At 38.8% G+C, this 23,725-nt stretch overlaps 1 protein-coding gene across 1 annotated transcript; it reads left to right on the top strand.

Moving 5' to 3' along the window:
• Positions 1-703: 703 nt before the first annotated feature.
• On the top strand, positions 704-22,352 carry sypb (synaptophysin b). The gene is made up of 7 exons (XM_042492674.1): positions 704-769; positions 3,030-3,095; positions 14,016-14,140; positions 16,139-16,337; positions 16,436-16,627; positions 16,727-17,039; positions 20,353-22,352. The coding sequence occupies exons 1-6, from the start codon at positions 752-754 to the stop codon at positions 17,006-17,008; spliced, it is 882 nt and encodes a 293-aa protein (XP_042348608.1). The 5' UTR covers positions 704-751; the 3' UTR covers positions 17,009-17,039; positions 20,353-22,352.
• Positions 22,353-23,725: the final 1,373 nt, after the last annotated feature.

The following is a 23,725-nucleotide window of genomic DNA, read 5'->3' on the forward strand; positions in this document are numbered from 1 at the left end:
AAATCACCCCATATTACCTCAAAGACACCAAAACAGTTACAAAAACACACAAAACAACCACAAGTAGGCACAAAACTGCAAGAAATTGCTTAACAAAGACACCTAATACCACCATAAAGTGTGTTTGTCTTGCTCCTATGTAAGAGAGGTGGTGGGGCCCTTTGCATGTCTGTGCCCGGGGCCCCCACTGTCTCATAATCCACCCCTGCTTTCAGTGACCCATATGTAGCTATCTGTTGTTCATTCTGTTTATTCATAGTGTTTGCATGAATGTGTAAAACTTGAAATCCTGAATTCCCTCTCATTTGGTCTGTGTGGAACAAGGTTCTTGACTACAAGGTCCACACTCAAGGAAAACATATTTTTTTCTAAAAATACAACCTGCTGACATTTGATGGTGTTAATGACCAGCAGCGGTTCACGAACCCTCACCGACCTTTCATTATTCCTCCTTTACATCCCTCCTCCTGCCTACTAAAGCGTGAGCAGCCTCCACGCGCTCCTCTCTGCATTATAACCCTCGGGCGCGCTGCACTTAGAATAAAAGCGGCGCTGCTGATTGGATACACGCGCTCCTCTTTACTCCACGTCCAATGGTACCTCTGACGTCACGACGCTTCACATGTCCTCGCCCAGCTCGTGACGCAGTCCGGCTCTTCCTTCTGGGCGTCTTCCTCCCCTGGGCTGTTCCGATGAGACGCCTCCTTCCCGCCGCCCCTCTGATCCTCTTATCAGCGAGTAAGCGGCCAAGATGGACGTTGTAAACCAGGTAAGGCTTTGGGGAGGGGGAAATCATATTTTTTTATTATTGTTTATCTCGGTAGCTGATGTTTATTTAATTTGCATTTTTGCGTTTTGTCGTGCGCGCAAATTTGGATTATTTTTGTGCCACAGATGCGCCGAGCTGAGGCGTTTTAACGCAGCGCTCTCGATTACCTTGGAGTCGAAATTGTGATTTATGCATGTGTTTTAAAAAGAGGGAAAGGTGTAAATGCACGACACAGCGCGTTGTAATTGGACAAAATTCCAGCACTGATGCTGCAGTCGATGTGATGGAGCGGCTCGCTGACAGTCCAAAAAAAAAATGTGTAGGATGCCCAGAGATTTCTGCAGCAATGACATTTAGCAAAGGAAGGAGAGGATGTATCCTATCATCTCCGGGGATTCTGCTAATTGATTTAAGCTGCTGGCGTCTCAATTAGCCCCGCTGTTGCTAAGATAACAAACATGATTCATTTCTGAGGCCCCTCGCTTTGCGCGGATAGCCGCAGTAGGCCCCGACACCAGCGGAGGAGGACGCGCTCCTGCATCTCTCTGTATGGCCACGGCCAGCTCATCTCCCATCACTGTGCAGGATTGTGACAAAGCCAACGCGGCTTTCCTCCGAAACGAGCAAAGAATCGGGCTCAGTGTGAACATAGATACTTCATTACATGCGTCATCTGTTTAATATGGAGGCTGCCGGAGGAACAATGAGGGTGACAGCAGCCCCACAGCTTGCATGAGAGAGAGAGGAGGGAGAAACCATCACTGCTGCTGCTTTATTTCCAGTGCGGCCATTTATTGATGCACGCAGGGACACACCGCCTTCTTTGCGGTGTCGCATTCACCTGCGCACAAATGGCTCCTCCATTGCGCAGATTTCACCAGATTGTCTCGTAAATTAATAATAACGCTAATAAAAAATGTGAAGTGTGCAGGAAAAGAGCCGAGGAAAACAGTCGGTTAATCAGATTTGTTTGATTGTAATGCTTGCAGGAGCTCACACGCTCTCTCTCTCTCTCTCTCTCTCTCTCTCTCTCACACACACACACACACACAGGTCTACATCATTTGAAGTCAATATTAAAATGACTGTATTGTAGTTGTGCATCATCTCATAGAAGCCAGCTGAGAGTCTCTGGCAGATATTTGCCTTGTAACAAACACCTGCAGGTGCCAGCATTAGACCGCACAGGCCTGTGAGCTATATCAGACCGATTAGTAATTAGGTGTATGTTTTAAATCAGCATCATTATATCATCGCCAGTGTGTCAGTGTGAAAATGTAAAAAAAAACAAAAAAAAAAACTGCTAAACTGTACTTTGTTTATGTGAGTACAGGTAAGGCTGCACTGTGACTTTATTTTTTTATTTGTTTGTTTTGTTTTTTGCTTTTGTTTTTTTATATCATGACCCTGGCTGGAGCTACAAATATTTTTCCTTTAGCCTCCATGAGTGACTGGAGGAAAATGCATAATCCATTATAAATAACCATTTTTCACAGTTTCTGGCTATGATAAATCATCACCTTAGAATTATAAGATGAATCAATTTTGACATTTTTCTCAAAATTGATTTATTCATATATTGTTATTCTGTGACAACTTATTACCATTAGGTGAGATGGGCTTTTTTTTTTTTTTTTTTTAAAAAAAAACGATTTTATGCATTTTAGTGTATTTTTTATTTAAATGCAAAATTTTGAAGCTCAGTATCTCAAAACTGCTCAGAACACGGAAAGAACATTATAATTTTAAGGTGGTGAAATGGTGCAATTTTGGAGATTTTTAGAGAAAACATGCCTTTCCAAACCCACCTGCAGATTTCGGGGATGAAATAAACAAAGAAATAAAACTATTTAAAGTTGAATGTCCCTCCCCAAAGCCAAATAAAATCACATCTGGCTTTTTGTTGATTAGAAAATCATTTTACGCGGGCGACCTTTAGCTTAACGTAGAGTGCGCCCTCTGTAGGCTCAGTCTTTTGCAACGACACAGGTTCGATTCCGACCCGCAGCCCTTCGCTGCACGTCATCCCTCCCCCCTCTTTCCTGCTCAGTCTTCATCTGTATTGTCAATGAAAGCATACAAAATTTAATATTAAAAACAAATTATTAGAAAGAGCCTTTCCCATTTTACACCATCCCCTCCCCTCTAATAAATAAAGAACAGTCCCTAATTTAGCACTTTGTGAATTTATTTTTTGTAAAAGGTTTTATATCCCATAACATTATTATTATTGAATAGATTTGTTTGTTTGTTTTTGCAGTTGGTGGCCCAAGGGCAGTTCACGATAATCAAACAACCGCTGGGATTTATCAAAGTTCTACAGTGGGTAAGTTCTCTGCTTTTGCATATTTTATTGCATTAATTTTAAATGTTTTAAAGAAAATAATCACACATTATTATGGATAAACCACTTTGAGCTTGAGTCATTTGCAATAAATAATGCTGTCATGTCCCTAGCTGACAGACTTGTGACCTTCTGCCACACAGAGGTCATGAAGCTGCATGAGGTTTAATAATGGATGTGACTCCAGTCTCTTTAAAAAAAACAACTCTCTCATGAGGGTTTAACATCAGACATTCCTCATCTAGAAACAGTGCAGTACCTCCACCGCACGTCTCACTCTAATGTAGTCAAACAGCAAGCTTTAATGCTGAGGAGTCTCCTTTTGTGTCGTGATAATGTGATACTGCCTCAGCAGGCCTGAGCAGGAGACACCAGCAGGATGTGTTACGTCACTGTCGTAGTAACGCGGTGTCGGTCCGCACAGGAATATAATGACAGTTTGTCAAATCCTTCTCGGAGGATGTGACCTCTGCATGTGGAAACAAATCATTTAACGCTGTTTCATGTGCTCAGACTCCACCAGATGATGGAGCCAGAAAACTATTTATTTAGTAGTTTATCTATGAATAGTGCAGCTTATATATTTATATTTACTAAATTATGTAATATGCATCAAGGATTGTGAAATGTTTGCATCTTAAACTTTTCTTTGCTTTTTTTTTTTGTTTATTTGTTTGTTTATTTTTTAGGCGGGATATCATCTACGTAAGACATTATACCCTGTTTCTAATCAGAAAAATGATGTAAAAAAAATAGATTTTTTCCATTTAGGGTTAAAGCAATAAGGTGATTTATCAGTTTGCAATTATTGCAACTATTACACTAATTGATCAGTTTTTATTTATATTATCGTTAATTATTGTTATTTTAATGCAAAAATGCTAAACCATCCGAGGGTCCAGCTTTATCAATGTGAAGATTTACTGCTTTTCTTTGTCTTATATGATCATAAATTGATTATCTTTAGGGTTTTGATCCACTGGTCCCATAAACCAATCAAAATGATGGCATGAACTTTTATTGAATAAAAGGAAAACAATGAGCCAATGAATAAACTACACTTGGTAACTTTATGAAAAATAACTTTTTGTCATATTGGCTGTAACTGACGCTACAAACATACAGTATTACATGAGACAAAAAAAATAAATAAAAATCGTGTATCATTTTGTAACTAGCATACTGTAATTTCATTATATTGATCTGCTCTACAAACATGACATCTATTGCACGTCTGTCCGTCCTGGAAGAGCGATCCCTCTTCAGTCGCTCTTCCTGAGGTTTTACCGTTCTTTCCCCCGTTAAAGGTTTTTTATGGGGTGTTTTTTCGGTCGTGAGGGTCCAAGGACAGAGGGATGTCAGCTGTAAAGCCCTCTGAGGCAAATTGTTGTGATTTTGAGCTTCATAAATAAAAATGAATTGAATTGTCTCTCCTCCTCCTTTTACCTCTAATGGCATTTGCTAGAATCGACTGAGGTGGAAGCAAAACAACCAATCAGAGCTGAGGAGTCAATCGCTGCTCATAAACTGCGGTCAAACTGTCAAAGCAGGCAGCGCAGATCAGATGTGAATTAAGATTACGACACTGCATTGCCTGTCTGTGTACTCAAATGTTTACAGAAACATATTTTGGTGTACTGTTTAGCTGTAAAATGAGAATGTTTGTGACCCAGCTGGTAGGCGGGACTTCATTTTGGCTCAACTATGTCTAACAAGGCAGTCTGACTGCAAATATTCTCATTTTACAGCTAAACAGTGCACTAAAATATGTCCCTGAAAACATTTCAGATGACAAATAGACAGTGCATTAACAGAATTTTGATTCATGTTTGATTGACATGACTGACAGCTTTAACACTCCTTGCCTCTGATTGGTTGTTTTTGAAACACACAACAAGGTGTAGGAACGTGATTTTTTTTTTTTTTTTTTTACAGATTATCTGTCTCATGTACCTCTGTGTGAATACAGTGGCAATTTCAGAAACTATGACATAAAGGTACTCACTTCAATCTAAATCAAGATTACAATTTTTCATGCAAAAATGCCAAATCATTCCTGGGTCCAACTTCGCACAAAAAGACCAATATGACGACGTCGACTTTGGCATTTTCACTTTAAAGACGAAATAACTGAAATTAATGGAAAACATGGTTGATTGTAGTCCTTTATTCATGTTGACCGGTCCAAGAGCAGATATTTTTAGAATATTAGACAGTCAGGATATTGTCCCACAGTTACAGATATGTTCCATGTAACAGAGGACGCTCACAGTGAGGACGCTGCAGGGTTAACAATGGTGCTTCTCTAGTGCGTTTTTTCTCTCTCTCTCTACAGCTGGGGCATCACAGTGCTGGGAATAGTGATACTAATTACCCACAAAGGCCCCACAGCTAAGTGAGGGCCTGTTAAATGTGTCTGTTTTTATGTAATAATAAATCCTTGATGGGATGTAATGAATTGGTTCTGGATGGTTTTGGTTTGTGGTTTCAGCAGCCAGTTTGCGCCGTAGACATGGTGAGCAAAATCAATTCAAAGAGCTGCTACGATTAAGATTATTAAATCAAGTGTTTGTAGCAAACACCAGGCCAGACAGTGGTGTAGTGCACTGATGGTTTTGAAAGGTTTTTATTGTATAGACTGAGGCTGCATTGAGGGAGTTTCGCTGTTTCAAGCTGCAGATCAATTCACAACAGAAGTCACAGACATCAGCAATTAATTCTGTGAAATTTCAAAATAAAACACCCTGTCCAGATCGATTTGCTTTACTAAATCAACTACGATGATGTACTGTCGTATGCACGTGTCGACAGTGTTTTTACTCTCACTGCCAGAATAAGAGATTGCAGGTTTAGATTGCAGCAGCGAGGAAAATGCAAAGATGGTCATAGGTAAAAAAGCTAATAAAGCCGTGTAATGCTTTTTTTTCAACTGAGCCAAAGAGCAAAAGTAAATAATGTAAAGGAAAATGATGCTGTGGTGAAATTTTTCTCAAAATCAAGAACGCTTTCCTTATGATTTACTATTATTCTGGAAATATATTCATATTGTTCAGACATCCTCTCCTTGTTGTTTTCACTGGTTTTTAAGTTTTTAATATACAAAGTAACCAAAAACGCTGATAAGTCATCCCAGGTGTTATGTCTGTTATGGGTTTTGTACGGTTTGTACCAACAGGACATTAATTCGTCATTTGGGTCTCAAGCAAAAATACCCCATAATGTCTCGTTCTGATCCTCAAATGTGAGAATCTGATGCTTTTTGTCGTCATATTTTATATGGACTTTTTTAGGACTGATGCTCTCACAAAGCCAGCTGTATGAGGTCACCTTGGGCTTTTTTTTATTTTTAAAAATTTTATAGGCAAACAATTATTAAGAAATGAACTGGCTGATTAAATATATGACAGCTGATGATTCAATATATAAATGCAATTTCATTATGGATTTACATTTGTCAAACCCAATAAAAATACGAAAGTAGCAAAGGACTTTTATGGAAAAAAGACAAAAGAGCAAACTTTGGTGCAAAAACTTCAGCAGAATGCAATGTTTAATGCTAAAAGTTTTGTGGAGGAAGAGGACTTTTTATTTGGTTGGAATTAAAGATATGTCCACTATATATTATGCAGAAAAGACACAAATTGGTGCATGAAAATTCAAACTAATGCAGAAAAATGGAAGGGTTTGACGCTCAAAATGTCCATACTTTCAGGGAGAGGGACACGGGACACGTCCCCCTTTAACATTTAGAACATGTACAACATCAGAGGACTTCTGTTTTGATGGAATCAAAGACATAAAAGCTCACGTGAATGCAGGAAATTAAGTGTTTGCCGCTGATAATTTCCTGGGGGAGGACCCAGAACAACTTGTGTCATATGTGTCCCTCCCCCAGTGTTAAAAGCGATGTCCTTGGGTAGGGTCAGTAGATGAGAAAAAAACGAGGAAGGGATGTCCTTCCTACAAATTGGCCCCACAATTATAAGCCACACCCCTGCTCCCAGGTATGGAAACCCACTTAACACGACCCGATGAAAACGTACGTGCCAGAGCGGCTCCAACAGAGTCCCACACTGTAATGCGCTCTGCAGATATGCCAGCGAACAGTCAGAGAGCATGAGTGTGCTGCATGACTCTGTAGTCCTTCCCTGGAGCTGTGTGAGTGTGCCAGCACCTCACCACTGCCTCCCTGGGTCACAGCGAGCCAGCCAGCCAATCAGGAGGCACGCTCAGGAGGCCAGGGCCCATGAATCATCTGTCAGAGTGGCCTGCGTGCCTCAGCGTCAGACTAGAGGAGGGGCTGCTGGAGCTGCTGCTCTTTCTGGATTAATATGGGCATGCACCACAGTGTTTTTTGGGAGGGGAGAGAGAAGCCTCCCCCACGTTCAGTGGAAACAGGCAGCGATGAAAAAGATGCTTCTGTGTGGTAGAATCAAACCTTTTTTGGCTTTTTGTTGCAGACAGTTCGTGCAAATGTGCTTTTATCGAGGATGTGTTATTGAGGGATTTTTTTTAAAGATCTTTTTTATTTTTTGAGGATGAAAATTACAGCGTTTTTGCGTTGTGTGCGTTTTTAAACAGCGTTCAGTATGTGTGACTCATGAAGCTTTGCCCACCTCCTCGCCCCACCCTCACTCACTCTCTCTGTCTCTGGGGAATAGTGCTGACAAAGCCGAGATTTGATGGATGTTGGAAGACATTGAGTTCCCAAATAAAGCTGATGTGTGGAGCTCAACCCCAAACAGCCTCCTGTCTCCACCGCAGCGCGGCACTGCTGTGCTGAATTTCATCTGCATACAGATTTCACTTTCTGACTCATAAAAAAGGCCGTTTGTGGGAACATGAAGCCTGATTCGCTTTGCCAGGGTCCCTAATGTGTAGTAAAGGCTGTTGATTTTGTTGTAGCTCAGGGGGCTTTTTTCTGTTCAGACGCTCTGCGACTCTCTGTGGTTATTACTCCAGGGCCTCTGGTGAAAGCTCGCACAGCTTGTGTTTATTTCTGCGCTTTTGTGCTTTTGGCTAAATGTCGGCATGTTTGGAGCCGCTAACCCTCCTGCAGGGATGAATTTCAGTATTTTTGTTGCATATAAACTGGAATATCTTTTAATATTTTGCCATAAGATTTGTTACATTTGAAAGGTCCAGTGTGTAAGACTTCGGGGGATATAATGACAGGAATGGAATATAATATAATAAGTATGTTTTCTTTAGTGTATAATCATCCTAAAATAAGAATCATGCTTATATCTCCACAGAGATGTTGCACCAGCATGTTTCTGGAGTAGCTAAATATATTCCAACCCTTTGAAACCTGAGCAGATCTGCTTGATCTCTTCCAAAATCATGGGAGGAAGACAATGAGCAACTAAACAAGAAATACTGCACAAAACACTGCAAAAATCAGTTAAAAGTTTCAAGAACATTACCTACAAATGTGCTAGAAAAGTGCAGTAAAAACAAAAGGAAAGTGGGCTTTTCAGTTAGTTATCACAAGTTGTTTCTAACCATGCGTATAATGACATGAAACTGCTTCATATTCACAAACTGTGTGAAAAAACATGGATAATTTTTTGTATATTTTTAATTTGACCTGTGGAGAAAAGCAAGTAAAACAGTATTAAGACTAAATAAAAACAATTTCATATAAAATAAAAGACAAGGACAAGGCTGCAATTATTACATTGCCGCAAATTCAGTAATTAAAAGTGCATAAGATCAATTAATCAGAGGCAGGGGAGATTTTTTTAAGGTCACGTTTGTAGGATTTAGGGAATATATTGGCAGAAATGGAATATAAAATAATAAGCATGTTTTTTTCAGTGTCTAATCAGTTTTGATTTTTGGTTGCTGTTGGTTTCTGGTGGTCCCGCTGTTCCATTTATGTCCACATAGGAAACAAGTCCTCGTTCACGGACATCGCCATGTTGCACCGCCATTTTTCCATGTAGCCGAGAAGTGAAAGACTGGCTCTAAAAAGGGACATTTGCATTTTTGCATCAACCACGTAGTTAGCAGCCCCTCCATGATGTCAACATTGGAAAGACAGATTTTTTCTTTCTTTTTTTTTTTTTTTAAATTGAAAGTACTTCATTCAGTGTATTTACAGGTTTAAATCACCTGGTCTATTGGTTTTGGAGAAAAAGACTTCTGTGGATAATACAGCTCCTGGTAAAAACCCCCTGAACGGTGAACACTCAAGGAATTATAACCGGGAGAAGTTTCTGCTGGTAGGGAGTCTGCAATCCCACTCAGGATACGAAATTGCCCTAAATATTCACGCTGTTCCTTTAATGTCATTATATTATTGACTAGAGCAAGATAAATTGAGCAATTTTGCAGATATATAAGCATCCTTGGGTCCCATGAAAGGTGCTATATAAATCCAAGCCATTATTATTATTATTAAAATTATTATAAATAATGCCTTATATGCTATGTTGAATAATATCTAACAAGAAATACCAGTATATATTTTTTACTTACTATAATGAGCAGAAAAATAATTTATTAAAAAAAAGTAATGCTGTAAAAATCAAAAATCCATGCCTTAAAATCTTAACGTTATAACGTTAACGTTGATTAAAAATAAGATTTTAATCAACGTTAAACCGTTATAAACTTGTGAAAAAAAAAATGCTCCTGGTTTTTTTTTTTTTAACCTTTCAGACTTCAATTTCACTATCTGCTATCTATCTCCAGTATCAGTCGGGCTGCACAGTTGGTTCTCGTATTGATCAGTGGATCGGTTTTCACAGAGGAAGACAGACAGACAGTGTGAGAAAGCGGCAGCAGACAGATCGTTTGAGTCTGAGTGTGTGTGCGATTGTGTATCTTCTCAGCACAGAAGAGCTGACAACCGTCCAGCATACCAGGAGGCGTAGAAACCAACCAGCCTCCTCACTGCCTCCTCGCTGTGTGATGCTGCCAATAGTGTTACCATGGCACCTAACACGCAGCGTGCCACCATTTCTTTTCTCAGTCTGGCCGGCTCTCTTCTTCCTCCCACCTTCACTTCTCCTTCCACTCATCTATCACCATAAAAGTGCAGCTCTTAATTGTGGTTTGGTGCCTCCTGTTTAGATTCACTTTCCTTACTGCTGCATTTTCGGGATGTCTGTCGGTCCACCATCCTTGGAAAATATGTCAAGAACTAATGGATGGATTGGCATGATATTTCGTAGAGACATTCATGTCCCTCTCAGGTGGATTGCAACAGCTTTCATCATCCCTTAAAGGAACAGTTCACCCAAAATTAAAAAAATTAAAATTAAAATTAAATTAAAAATACATATCCTCCCTCTCACCTGTAGTGCCATTTATTAATCTAGTTTGTTTTGGTGTGGGTTGCAGAGTGTCAGAGATGTTGGCCGTAAGATCTCTCCAATATAATGGAAATAGAAGGAACTCAGCTTGTGGTGATGTTGAGAGGCGACAGATCAAAGAATGGTCTTTTACAAAACGTTCCCTCAATGTTACATGAGAACAAAGGAAGAACATTTTTGAAGCGACATTCAGATCATGTTATTGAGGACTGAGATTACAGACCATTTTTAATGAAAATGTAATGTAATGTTAACTATAAAAAAAACTATGTTTATAGAGCATGCCACCCTAATTTCCAGAGGAACTTTCTGGGAACTAAAAGAAAAACTTGCCGCTAAAGACATCAGCAAAACATTGCCTTGGTTGCATTCTACCATCCTCAGAACATTTTTAAAACCATAAATTGTTAGCTGGGGTTGCACACACAAGGAATTTGTCCTGGTGTTTTGATGCGTAAAAATGTGTAAAAATATTGACCACAGGATGTGCAAAACTTTATGAAGTATAAAGTACAACAGTATGCGCATGAGAAATGATAGTAAAAATATGTGTTCATGTAACATGCTGCATTTTAAGTGTTTTTTTCGAGGGTTAAGACAAACACTTAGATTAAATGAGTTTCCGCTACGAGTCATCAGAATAAAATGTGTCAATATCAGCACTTGTGATGAATGAAAATCCTCATTTGGGTAGCTGTGTTCAATCTCTTACTGTTGTGTTTAAAAATGATGTTAAGCTCAGTTCTGAAGCTGCTCTGTATATAGTTTTCTAATAAATAAAAAATATAGCAATTTATAATCCAACTATATCCATTTCAGGTTTAAAATAAAAACTTATATAGTTCCAATCCATTTCCAATTTTAACTGCTTCCACCTGCAGTTTAAACTCTGACCATTTCAAGTACAGCAGGTAATAGTGTACTCACTCAACTATATATTTTACATTAACATCAGGCCTTGTATTTTGTGTATTTTGTGTATGTTGTAGAAAATTATTACATATGAAAGTATGCAAATGTAATAATGAATAATTGTATGGAGATGTATGATTCATGCATGTTATTGGTTCAGATATTTTTAAGGACCTTAGACTCCTTCACTGACTGCAGGGTGTCTGAATGTTAAGATACTGCAAGAGCAAAACCTTGAAGATGTTTAGGCTACAATGATAGACACAGCAAACAAAGTAAAAGTCGCTGAGAGGCTGACGCTGGGCCTGGTCTATTGTCTGACACACCAACAAAAGATTCACAGTGATAAAAAATATGTTAAAAAATACCTGAAACAGGTGAAAGACAGATACTCAAATACCCATAACCCTGTGACCCAGCTCTACTAATAACTGTAATCATGAAACTAATAAAAAATATTCCAAAATATTAATGGAAAAATATGTAATGATACCAAAATATAAACCACCCCAAATTAATGTTACAAAATTCTGCCCTTTCTAAATTAATTCATGGCTCCTACACAGCTTATTCATCAAAGTGAAGACAGGCCAAGAGTACAACATTTCCTACAACAGTGTATTTACATCTGAAAGCAGAAGTATTACGAGAGTGTATGCACACTTAATACATTTGCATTTATCTACGTGTAAATACGCTGCTCCATCTATTGCTCCGTATGATCCAGATCTGTTGACTCATAACAGCGAATCACTGTAGGATGATTCAGTTGGAGCAGCAGCGTGGCTTGTTGCAGAGATTATCTCTTAAACAGAAAATCCAGCCTTTGTTAGTGTTTTAACTGCATCCAAAATGTCTCAGCTGGGACACAGAATGTTACTGGTCTCCATATTGATCCCACTCATTAAAGTTTAACCTCTAACTGTCTCAGAGGGATAATGAAAGATTGATACGGACACTGGGAGCTCTAAAACCTTTCAACAGCCTTAAAAGTAAAAACAGCCACAGCAGTACCATAAGGCGTTTACACTAAACAGAAAAAGATGGACGACATGATTTTTATTTTAGGACACAATGTAGCGCTGTGCACACTGTGTGCAGGATTGTGCCGACAATGCAGGTGTGATGCCCCGCACACACTGTAGGTATTGATTAAATGCACAGCTGCTGCAGCATAACGTCCTATTATTCAGCGTGGGCTTTAAAGGGAACATAAAACTCACATTTTGCAGGCCTTTAACCCTTTGAAATCTGAGCAAACTGGCTTGTTTTAAAAACATGGGAAGGAGGCCAAGGGCAACTTGCCAAGAAATTGCCCAAAAAATAAGCAAGAAATCAGGAAAAAAGTTATCAGAAAATGACCTAAAAATAAGGAAGTCCTAACAATTATGTATGTATGTGTGTGTATATATGTATTTCTGTAATAACTGATGTCAACCCAGGTGCTAAAGGGTTAAACAGACGCGATATCAAGTATATTAAGTGTATGGGCAGTAAAATTTGGCAGCGTCCAAAGCCACATTTTCTGGTCCATGCAGGCACAGAAATGCAAAAAAGCTCAAATATTGATAAAAGATTTGCGAGATCTCGGCTCCGGGTAACATTTCATAATAATGTAGAAATTCTTCACTCCAGATGGCAGTTTTTTTGTGTTGTTTATCAGCAGTCTCCTCTCCTCCTTCCTCCCCTCTCTTACTGCCACTTTTATCACATCCACAGTCATTTGCATTGGGTATTAAAACCTGTTAATTAGCCTTCTACCAGGGAGGGAAGGTGTTTGAGGTGTTGGGAGAGGACACTAGAAAATAAAATCAAATCTGCAAGAACAGAAGAGTAAAGTGATCACAATGAGGCTCGCACTATGCAGCCGGTGTGTAAATCCAACAACCGAGCCTCTGACTCACATGAGCTAAAAGATTACTGTAAATAGTTTAGTGTGTTGAAGCCTGCAGCAGGTAGACAGGACGATAAGACGTGCCTTTGTGTGTGTGTGTGTGTGTGTGTGTGTGTGTGTGTGTGCAGGCTCACGTGTTGGGGTGTGGCTTTGTGTGTGTGTGTTGTGACTGGCTTTACAGTAGCTTGTAGTTGAGTATTTGGTGACAGATGGTGGAGCACCACAGTCAGATTAATAGCTGGATTTTCTATCCAATCGGATCTGGCCCGCAGCGTAGGGAGGGTGTGGTAAAAATAGTCTTACTTGTCTAATCTGCTGCGTGTGTGTGTGTGTGTGTTTATCTCCATGCATGTCTGTTGGTGTCATTGTTTACGTGACAGCTCATGGGAGCTGAAAACTGAGCTGTGTGCACCTGAAGTTACAGACGGCTTCAAACGAATGCACGATCACTGTTGCACCACAATATATATACATATGTAAAGCACGATATAACATGTACAAGAAACCAGTTGTAATGGGTAACCATGGCAACAGGCGCAGCCCTTGCTGTGTAACCTGGTGATAACGCTGCATTGATTTGCACTCTGTGTGCATTTCTCAGCAGCTCGCTGTGATTGGTGGAGCATCAATCTGCTTGAGACATTGCAGGTGGTGAAAGCTTCAGTCTGCAGCTTTCGGAGCTCTTTGTTTGCACGTTTGCATCATCTGTAAGATGTCAAAGGTCACCAGATTTCTCACCATGTCTTTTTTTTCCTTCCCTCTTTTCTCTTGCAGATCTTTGCAATCTTCGCCTTCTCGACATGTGGCAGTTACTCTGGCATGTTCAAGATGAGCGTGGAGTGTAAAAACCGGTCGGAGAGCGACCTAGGCATAGAAGTAGAATTTGAATATCCGTTCAGGTACGTCTCATTCACAAGTTACTGTCACCACTGTATAACAAATAGGGAGGAAATCACCTATAGGCTTTCATAAACTGTAAAGGCACACCAAGCTTATCATATAAAAATGTTTATTGTAATATACTCTATATTTAAACTTTACATAAAATATACATATTTGATTAATTGGTCTCACCTTTGCGATGAATAAGCACATATAGGACCATATTTCTTTTACACAAGCACATTAGTCTATGTGGATCTAAAAGAACATTTTCTAGAAGAAATGCCTTTGCTAAAAGAAAACTTAAACATTTTGTGAAATACACTTGAGATACATTGTGAAGTGATTAGGTTAGCATAAAAGCTGGAAACATCTAGACTTTATCAACTCAACTGTAAATACCAAAACAAAACAACAGAAGGTTTATCAAAGCATAAAAAGATTATGTCCTGGAAAATTTCTTGGGCCATGTGACGTTTTTACACATTTTTTCATACAAATTACATAAATATAAGATGTAAAAGGGAAATTTAGGTAGTTTTTCAACCTGGACCTTATTTTCATATTTTTGTGTCCAAGTGACTGATGGAAACGATAATTTTAAGATCTGGTCCAGAACTGAGTGACAGCGCTGCCGCCTGCAGCAGCAAAACAGACTCCAGTGTTACCATCTGAGGCGACTGTGCACTGTTTATGTCTATTAAAAGTGTTTGTTTTTGACACTGATGGGCTCAGATTATTAGAGGTGTCTGACAACATTATGGAAAGGACTAGACAGAGAAATAAAATATTTTCTTTATAGTTTTCTTGATCTGGTTTATTTGCTATCAAGTCTCACTCACAGAGAAGTGTGGTTGTGAATTCTTGCAGAGGTGACTTGCTGCAGGGAGACAGTGATGAAAACATTAGTGTTGAAGAAGAGCGCCGGGAAGAGTTTGTGTTGTTGCAGTTCAGTTCAGCTCAGTGTTATCTGAAAGATCTTCAGCGTGATGGCTGAATATTTAGCAGATTTTGACAATGTTGAAAAAGTCTGAAAATACAGAGCAAGACTTATCCTTTAACCACACTTGATTACGCAGTAACAAACAGACAGGAGAAGTGAAATGTAAGGAAAAAATGTTCATTTCTCTGTAGGGATCCTTTCCAAAATGTTGTCAGACATTTATAATAACTATTTATTTGTTTATTTAAAAGGATCGCTGTTAGCTGATGCCAATTACACTAGCTAATCTTCCTGGGGTCCAAGATTCAGTGCATCATAGTCGTATCGTCACATCATGTACACAGGCATGTGTGTGCAGTACAATAGCTTAATTGCAAAAGGCAACATCACATCTGTTCTACCTTAATTCCATCACACAGTTCCCTTAAGCATCAAAAGCATTCAATAACATTCACATAATTAGTCTTGTGATCAGTCGGACATTCATAACAACTATCTGAGCCTGTCAGTGGCAAAAACAAGCACTTTTAGTGCACATTGATGATGCATAATTACCCCAAGTGGTTACATGACAGCCTGCTCTGCAGCTGTGGCTGCACTGAGCTCTCTTTCAATACTGTACCAATTTCTAAAATTGTTCTGTCCTTTAGTCGCTTAGACACAAAAACATGTGAAAATAGGCTCTTGGTTGAAAGATATTTTATTAGTGAGCTTCAGAGGTGCTGGCAGGTAGCCAGGCTAGTTGTTTCCCCAGTTTCCAGTCCTAATGCTAAGCTAATCTATTGCCCCCTTGATGTAGCTTTATATTTAATGGACATGAACAAGGTATTGATCTTATCTCATCTAACTCTCAACAAGAAAGAAAATCACTGTTAACATTTCTCTTAAAATGCTATCTTAAGCAGTATTTTGAATTGGATTGCATTAATCATTTTTACACAAACTTGTATTTTGGTTGTAAACTGTAAAAATAAAATCTCTGACACTGACAGTGACATCACAGGGTTTTCTTTTCCTTAGATCTTCTTGCTCTTTCTCATTTCTCCCTCCGTCTCTGTGTTGCTGTTTTCAGGCTCCATCAGGTTTACTTTGATGCCCCCACCTGTAAGGGAGGGAACCCCGAGCGTCTATTCCTGGTCGGGGACTACTCCTCCTCTGCTGAGTTCTTCGTCACCATCGGTGTCTTTTCCTTCCTCTACTCTATGGCAGCCCTCTCTGTATACTGTTTCGTACTGGAGAAGTACCGTGAAAACAACAAGGGAGCCCAGATTGTGAGTTTGTTTATACATAAGATACCAGAACTGGTGTTACAATAGGTATTTGTTGTTGTTGGAAGTAAAAGTGATCATGATGTCTTGCTGATCGGCAGGACTTTGTCGTGACGGCGGTATTTGCCTTCATGTGGCTGGTGTCCTCGTGTGCTTGGGCTAAAGGCCTGTCAGATGTGAAAACAGCCACCGACCCAGAGAGGGTCATCACTCTCATCACGGCCTGTGACGAACCAGAGAACCGCTGCCGTGAAGTCCACGACCCCAAAGTCTCCGGCCTCAACACCTCTGTGGTGGGTCCCCGAAGCTTCATATATAAAGAGTTAACTAATGTGAAAACTGAAACAGTAAATATGTTAACATGCATCTCCAAACACCTCTCTGCTCCACAGGCTTTTGGCTTCATCAACCTGATCCTGTGGATAGGAAACCTGTGGTTTGTGTTCAAGGAGACCGGCTGGTTGGCTGCCTTCTCTGGAACATACGTCCCATCGCAGGAAAAGCAGCCCGCCCCCGACTCCTTCGCCCAGGGAGGCTACGGTCAGCAGGACCCCTACGCCGGCTCCCAGGGAGGGTACCAGCCCGACTACGGCCAGCAGGGAGGCTACAATGAGGAGGGAGGATACAGCCAGGGCTATGAGCAGCAGCCCACCTCCTACTCTAATCAGATGTGAGCCTGTCCAGCCAAAACGCTGCTGCAGGATGGTGAGTGTAAACATACGTACAACGTAAGCACTGGTTAGAATCACAGACTGTGTAAAATGATTGGCGTAGCCACAGTGACGTCACCCGCTGATATGTGGACTCCGACTATGAAGCCTCGAATTTGGTTATTTTGACCATTGCCATATTGTTTTTTAAGGACCATATTTGAACAAGAAAGGGTAGATGACCATTACTTAGCTTAAAAAAAGCTTAAATCCTTAAAACAAAATTTATTTACTGGAAAAACTGAATATCTGACTCCTCAGAGGGTCTTTTCAACCATAGTCCTTTTTTTAATGTGTTTGTGTTTTCACAGATTCACACACTGTGAATACATAACACATGCCTTTTTTTTTTTTACATGACAGTTAAATGCATTTGGCATAAAGGGCAAACAAGACAAGACAGGACCAAGTGGATGAGACAGACTGCACGAGACCAGACAGACAAGACAAGCAGGACAGGACCAAACAGACCAGACAGAGGCAGAAAGATTGGGCTGTTGGGACAAACTGCACATTTTGATTTCTTGTAGCTTGTTACTTAAAAAAAAGAAGAAGAAGAACTGATGTGAGAAATATATGATAAGAGGAATCAACATTGAAGACGCAGGTGTGAAATGCTTCTTTAATAAGGTAGCTTTTAGGCTATAGGGAGTAAAAGTAAGGACAGGCAGGGTGTGTAGATGAGGGTGGGCTGTGAATGGACCTAAATGTGCCAAAAAAAGAGAAAAAAGATTAATATACAACATGCATACATATAAACATATTTTTGAAATATATATATATAATGAAAATTAACAACAATGTCATCGTCCATCCTGATTTTTCACTTTGGACAATGTCATATGCCAATTTTGTAGACATTGCTTAACTCTCTGTTGCGTAAAACTTGCATATATACAACATATTTTTTAAAAATGTTATAAAAAAATAACAACAATGTCATCGTTCATCCTGATTTTCCACTTTGGATATCGCATTACACCTATTTTGTAGACTTTGCTTAACTCTCTTTTGTGCAAAACCTGCAGCGCAGTCTGTATATTACATTTAACTCTGAGATCTCATACAGCTATACGCGCTGACCTCCTGCGTTTGCCCTTTCAGTTCCTCTACTCTCCAACTGTAAAAAACAGCGACTGAAAGAGCTTTTTGTTGAAGTGCTGCGAGGCTGAGTGCTCTGCCTGATCAGCTAAAACTGCACTCAGCCCTCAAAGATTATGAAATGTCCAGACAGCCTTCAGCCTTCAGCTAGATCTTGACATTTTAACCTGGTGTTTCAGTTGGACATTAAAGGCCCGGATTTTTATCAATGGGATCCTACATGAACACATGCTGCCAAACAGTTTTTGTTTAATTTTTGTCAGAGATTTCTGCATTTGTGTTTTTTTCTGTGCTGTCCGCAGGGCTTTGAGGTGGGAGGCACAAAAATGGGGGGAAAAAAAGGGGATGTTGTGTATTTCCATGCGCCAAAATATGATGACACATGTGTATTTTTTTGCTGGCGTTTGGAGCAATGATTAAAGGGGACCTATTATGCTCATTTTTAGATTCATATACTTGAATTTAAGGTTTCTACTAGAACATGTTTACATGCTTTAATGTTCAAAAAACACTTTGTTTTCCTCGTACGGCCTGTGCTAAAACACACCGTCTGACTGAAATGTTCCATAAAAGTGCCTGTCTCTTTAAGCCCCCCTCTCGAAATAGTCCAGTATTGGTCAGCGTTTCTGGTTCTTCCGTATGCACCGTTATTGCAGCCGGTGGGCGGACAAATCCTTTACACAGTGTCGGATCCTAAGGGTTTCTGCATGTAAATGTTTTGAACCTATCCAACTTAGAGTTTTTACAAAATATGGTGTCAGTTTTCCATGACTCTCTGTTATAGTACATGCACGTCTGACAACAATTGCAGCTCAACAAAACTTCAGGTTACTCGAATAAAAGTAAATTATTTATTTGAATGCACTGATTCAGCACCCCACTTGTATTAAGGTAGGCTGTGCAATCTCAATACGATGTCACAGAAATGTCACTGACCAACAATTGGTTGTTCTTTGCGGGGTAAGTAGCAGACGCCCCCGTTCACTCTGCAGCCTTGTGCTGCATTCAGTTGGTGTCGGAGAAATCTAAAACATAAGAGGGAATCACTTGATCTGTTATCTTTGCTCTTCAATGTGTGGTATTTTAACGTTTTTAGCAATTGAATAGAACGCATCCTCTTTATAGAGTTCATGTTTCCACATATTAACTTAAAGTTAATGAACACACAACAAGCAAATGTCAGAAGAACAACCATCTGAGGAGCACATGAATGCACCATTGATCTTGGCTTGCAGTGATCTCAATTCATGTTTAATTTATTTGGTGCATTAATTTAGCGTCCATAATGCGTTGCGGACTTATGTTTGACAGGCTGAATTGGTACAAAACGAACACTAAAAGTATCTACAAAGAGATTAGTTCACAACTGGACACGTTTCAGCTGGAATAAGACCCGAAATCAGGGAAAAATGAACAAAATCGGGAGCAAAGGTTGCATGTTTCCCTGACATCAGCATGTAGCTCCATGCAGCAGTGTATGTGATGTAAACACTTGCAGTAATGTGCCTGGAGCAGATGACAGTATAAAGAAATCTGCCACAATCTGTTGTCATCTTTCTGCTAAAATAAAAAAAAAAGGTCATCCAGAACTGTCTAAAGTTTTTGCTCACAGGGATTACTTTAATATACGTTAAATTATTTCTTTTAAACTTTGGCTACATTTAATATGAACACTGGATATTTTAACATTATATATATTTCACAGAACATAAGGTAAAGAATAATAGGTCTCCTTTAAACCACACATGCAAAGAATTTTTGAGTGTATAAATCATAAAACAAAATAAAGGATGTTTTTACTGACCTTCAACTTTGATTGTTGCTTATTTAGTCATGAATATTTTATGTTTTTGAGAGGTAAATAAGGTTTGAAACCAGTTTTTCAGGGGCTTTAAATGTCAGTTTGTGTCCTTTCTTTAATAACTTATTTTAGGTTTTTACATGTATTCACTGTATACGTACATTTATAACATCATTAGATATATGCTGTGCCATAGTCATTTACAGGCATAACTACGGTTACTTAACATTTACTCAGTATTGTCACAGTGGAGTCCTCTTTAACCAAAGTGTCTGTCAACTTTTAACAGCCCTTATTTGTTGAGCTGTTTTTAATTTTAACATGTAATTTGTGTGATCATGCGTTTGCTCTGTGTTTAATGTTTTCCTTCCTTCTGTCTCTTCTCTACTTTTTCCCCTCTATGCAGGGAGACCTTGTGATTTCGGAGTGTGGCTCTCGACCACCACCTGCATTTCCACACTCCTCTGTTTGTCTGTTTGTGTATCTGTGAGTTGACAGGCGGAGGGAGGGAGGCATGGAGGGCAGAAACTGGTGGGGCCTGGGGAGGGGAGACACCACCGGGGTGGCGGGGGGGTTAATGGGTCTTTTGCTGTAACATGATGTTTATTCTCGTGATGTATTTAACTGTAGAAGACAACAGAGGATTGTCTGTTTGGTTATACGAGAAAAACTTGAATACAAATACCAAAACATTCGAACATTTAAGAGAAATCTTGTAATGGAAAAAGACTTATGGGATAAAAAAAAATTGTAGTAATATTTAACTTGGGAGAATGTATTTGTCTGTGCTGTGTAAATATTAACATGCTGATATATATGATTATATGTACACAGTTGAATAATTGTGCACTCCATATAAGTTGTTATACAACAAATGTTGAGCACAGAGTTATTCAATTGCATTTACTTTGGTTCTGTTTAGGAGCTCACATAGTTTAACCTTTGCCCTTCAAATCCCCTTAAAGTATTCATAATGTTTTATTCATCTCAGAATCTATGAACATCTTTTTTATGTTTTTTTTTCATTAAGTCAGCATTAATGACAGGATTTAAGAAATGTGGCTGAAAATAAGGCAAAAGAAAAATTATTGATATAAAAGTGAGCAGAGTAATTTGATAATAGATGATAGAAGTGGAGTTTTAAGTAGGTCGTTTTAAATTTATTTATGTTTTTATATATATTTTTCCATCAAATATCACTGTCAAGCGAGGATGAACTCTTGTGATACAAAGAACGTTTTAAATCCCGACATTTAAGATCAAAAATTACATTAGGGTTAAGAAAAAAAATAAATAGTGAGCATGCTAGCATCTCATATTTGCTGTGCCGTCTCCGAACCTGCTATAGTGTGCTATCAGTATGAAAATCGTGAACCGGGGCAGTGAACAACAGATTTAGCGACGTGTGTGTATTTGTTTATTCGTTTGGATTTATGTGATGGCATCAAACTAATTTTGTGAATGAACCCTCGTCCTGTTTTGATCGCCTGTTTTGTGGTCCGGAAAGTTGTAAGACAGAGTCATATAGTTTTCTAACCGGTGTTTCTATCACGCTGTGCTCAGTGACGTTAACATGAGAATAAAGTATATTATCGGTTATGCCATAGTAAACACATATTTTTATGAGGCGGTCTGAACAATAAGTCTCCATGTATACTTCTCCTGCATCCTCAATCCTTCTTTCTCTCCCGAAGGCGAATTAACTGCATGCATCCTTATATCTTAAAGCATCCCTGAACATATGTGAGAGGCCTATAAGCTGCAGGAAAGTTAGACTACACAGCAATACCGTGTTTGTTCCATCGTAGTGGTTACTGCACAGCACATACCAGCAGCTCTGCTATACTCTACTCAAAGCACAAAGTAAGTGCTGCAATAATTACTCCTCTCCAGATATAAATGCCTGTCCTACTGCCAATCCTCTGTTTGGATATACAAGATCGTGTTTGCCAAATGGTAAGAGATGTGTCTTGATTGGTAGTTTTGCTTCCACAGTCCTCATCGGGATGAAGTGTTGTCCATCTCCAGTATATATCGATCCATCGCACAGCCTTGGATTCACTCTTGTTTCATTTGTTTTAAATCAGGATTTTTATTTTATTTTATTTTATTTTTTAGATTCAGGCGGTGTAGAGGCACCTGGCTTTCTCTCTTCCTCCAGTCCCCCCACACCTCTGTTTATTTTTCTCTCCCTCTGTCTTTCTCTCTTTCACTGTAGCTCTTATAAATATGCTGAAATGAAATATATACTCTGTTGTTAGTGGTGAATGATGTCTTGTGATACTCTCTCTACGCCTTTGGATAGTGCTGTGTTTATTGTGTATGATGTATTCATATTAGTATTTATGATAATGATAAGTCAGAGAAAAAAAAATAATATCCAAGACTCTCTCCAGAATTCTGATGTATTCTTATTATATGGGATCCATGTGAAACAAAATGAAATAAACTTGGAATTATTCTGTTGAAGGTTAAAATGTGGACTTCTGTTCAAAGGCTGATTGTCTGCTCATTTACTTCCTTGAGCTGGACCTTTTGTATATCAGTTAGTCATGTTGTGTTACCTTGAATTCAAGAAGAAAACTTTTAGTTTTTATGGCATGCGATCACGGAAAATGATGAACATGTTGATTTACTGATTGATTGGGGACCTCGTGCAGTATAATCCAAGTCTCATTAACACATGCATTTTTGCAAAAATCTTAAAACTGGACTGAAAGTGAAACATATCTGCATGTGTTGGGAAGTATTGCATATGTGACTGGATAAGTAACACATGGATTATACTGCATGAGTTTGTAAACAAATGTTTTTATCATCATTTGTTGTTAAAAGTGGTCTTACATAAATCAATATATTTGCCGTTTTCTGTGAAGGCATGCGTAAAAAACAGTTTTCATGAATTTAAGGTAACACGTACGACTTATTGATTTACAAATGGTCATTTTGTGGGTGCGGTATTACTTGTATGTTTCAAAGTGTCATTCAGTTTTAGAAATAAGTTGTGGCAGAATAATATGGAGCTATAATAGTGGCAAAAAGTTTTGTCATCAAAAATAAAATTTGGCATCCAAAAGGAAACATTGACGCTGAAAACAAAATCAGCTGAACAATACTGAATAGGCATGACATTTTATTTTTTCTATTTTATTTTTTTAATTTATTGTTTTGTTTGTTTTTTTGCATTTTGATCAGTGGATTTTTTTCAGTGCCACTTTTTCTTTGCCAAAAATTATTTTTGATGACAAAACTTACTGTCACTGTTCTAATACCATAGAAAATTACCTAAAAAGTAAACAAACTATCCTAAAATGAACTGTATTTAAAACACAATAAGGAAAAAAAGACTAATAAAGTAATGAGTCTTGGCAGCAAATGTAGTATACCATCAAATGTGTATGGAAATAAATTTTAAAAATTAAAACAGAGGTGAATAAACAGATGTTACGGTAATTATAATGCACAGAAATACTAAAGAAAACATGGGCTATTACACTTTATAATGTTATTTCAATTGCCCTTCCCCCACTCCAGTCTTTGGTTTTGATTATTACCCTCATTTTGTTTCAAAAAGTCTATGAGGCTGCCCCAGATATTTTCAGACACTTGCAGGTTTCCTTTAGTGATGCATCTCAGTTTATCCATAGCTGTGCATGTTTATGATACATTGATTTGTGCTTGGTACGTTTGTAGCTTTTGCTTTTGCTCTCTTAGCTTGCAAGAGACACAGGAATAGTAGTGCACGGTAAATGGCCTATATTACTAAGAACTGTAGCATT

Source organism: Plectropomus leopardus, chromosome 8, assembly GCF_008729295.1.
Source record: "Plectropomus leopardus isolate mb chromosome 8, YSFRI_Pleo_2.0, whole genome shotgun sequence".
NCBI classification, from domain to species: domain Eukaryota; kingdom Metazoa; phylum Chordata; class Actinopteri; order Perciformes; family Serranidae; genus Plectropomus; species Plectropomus leopardus.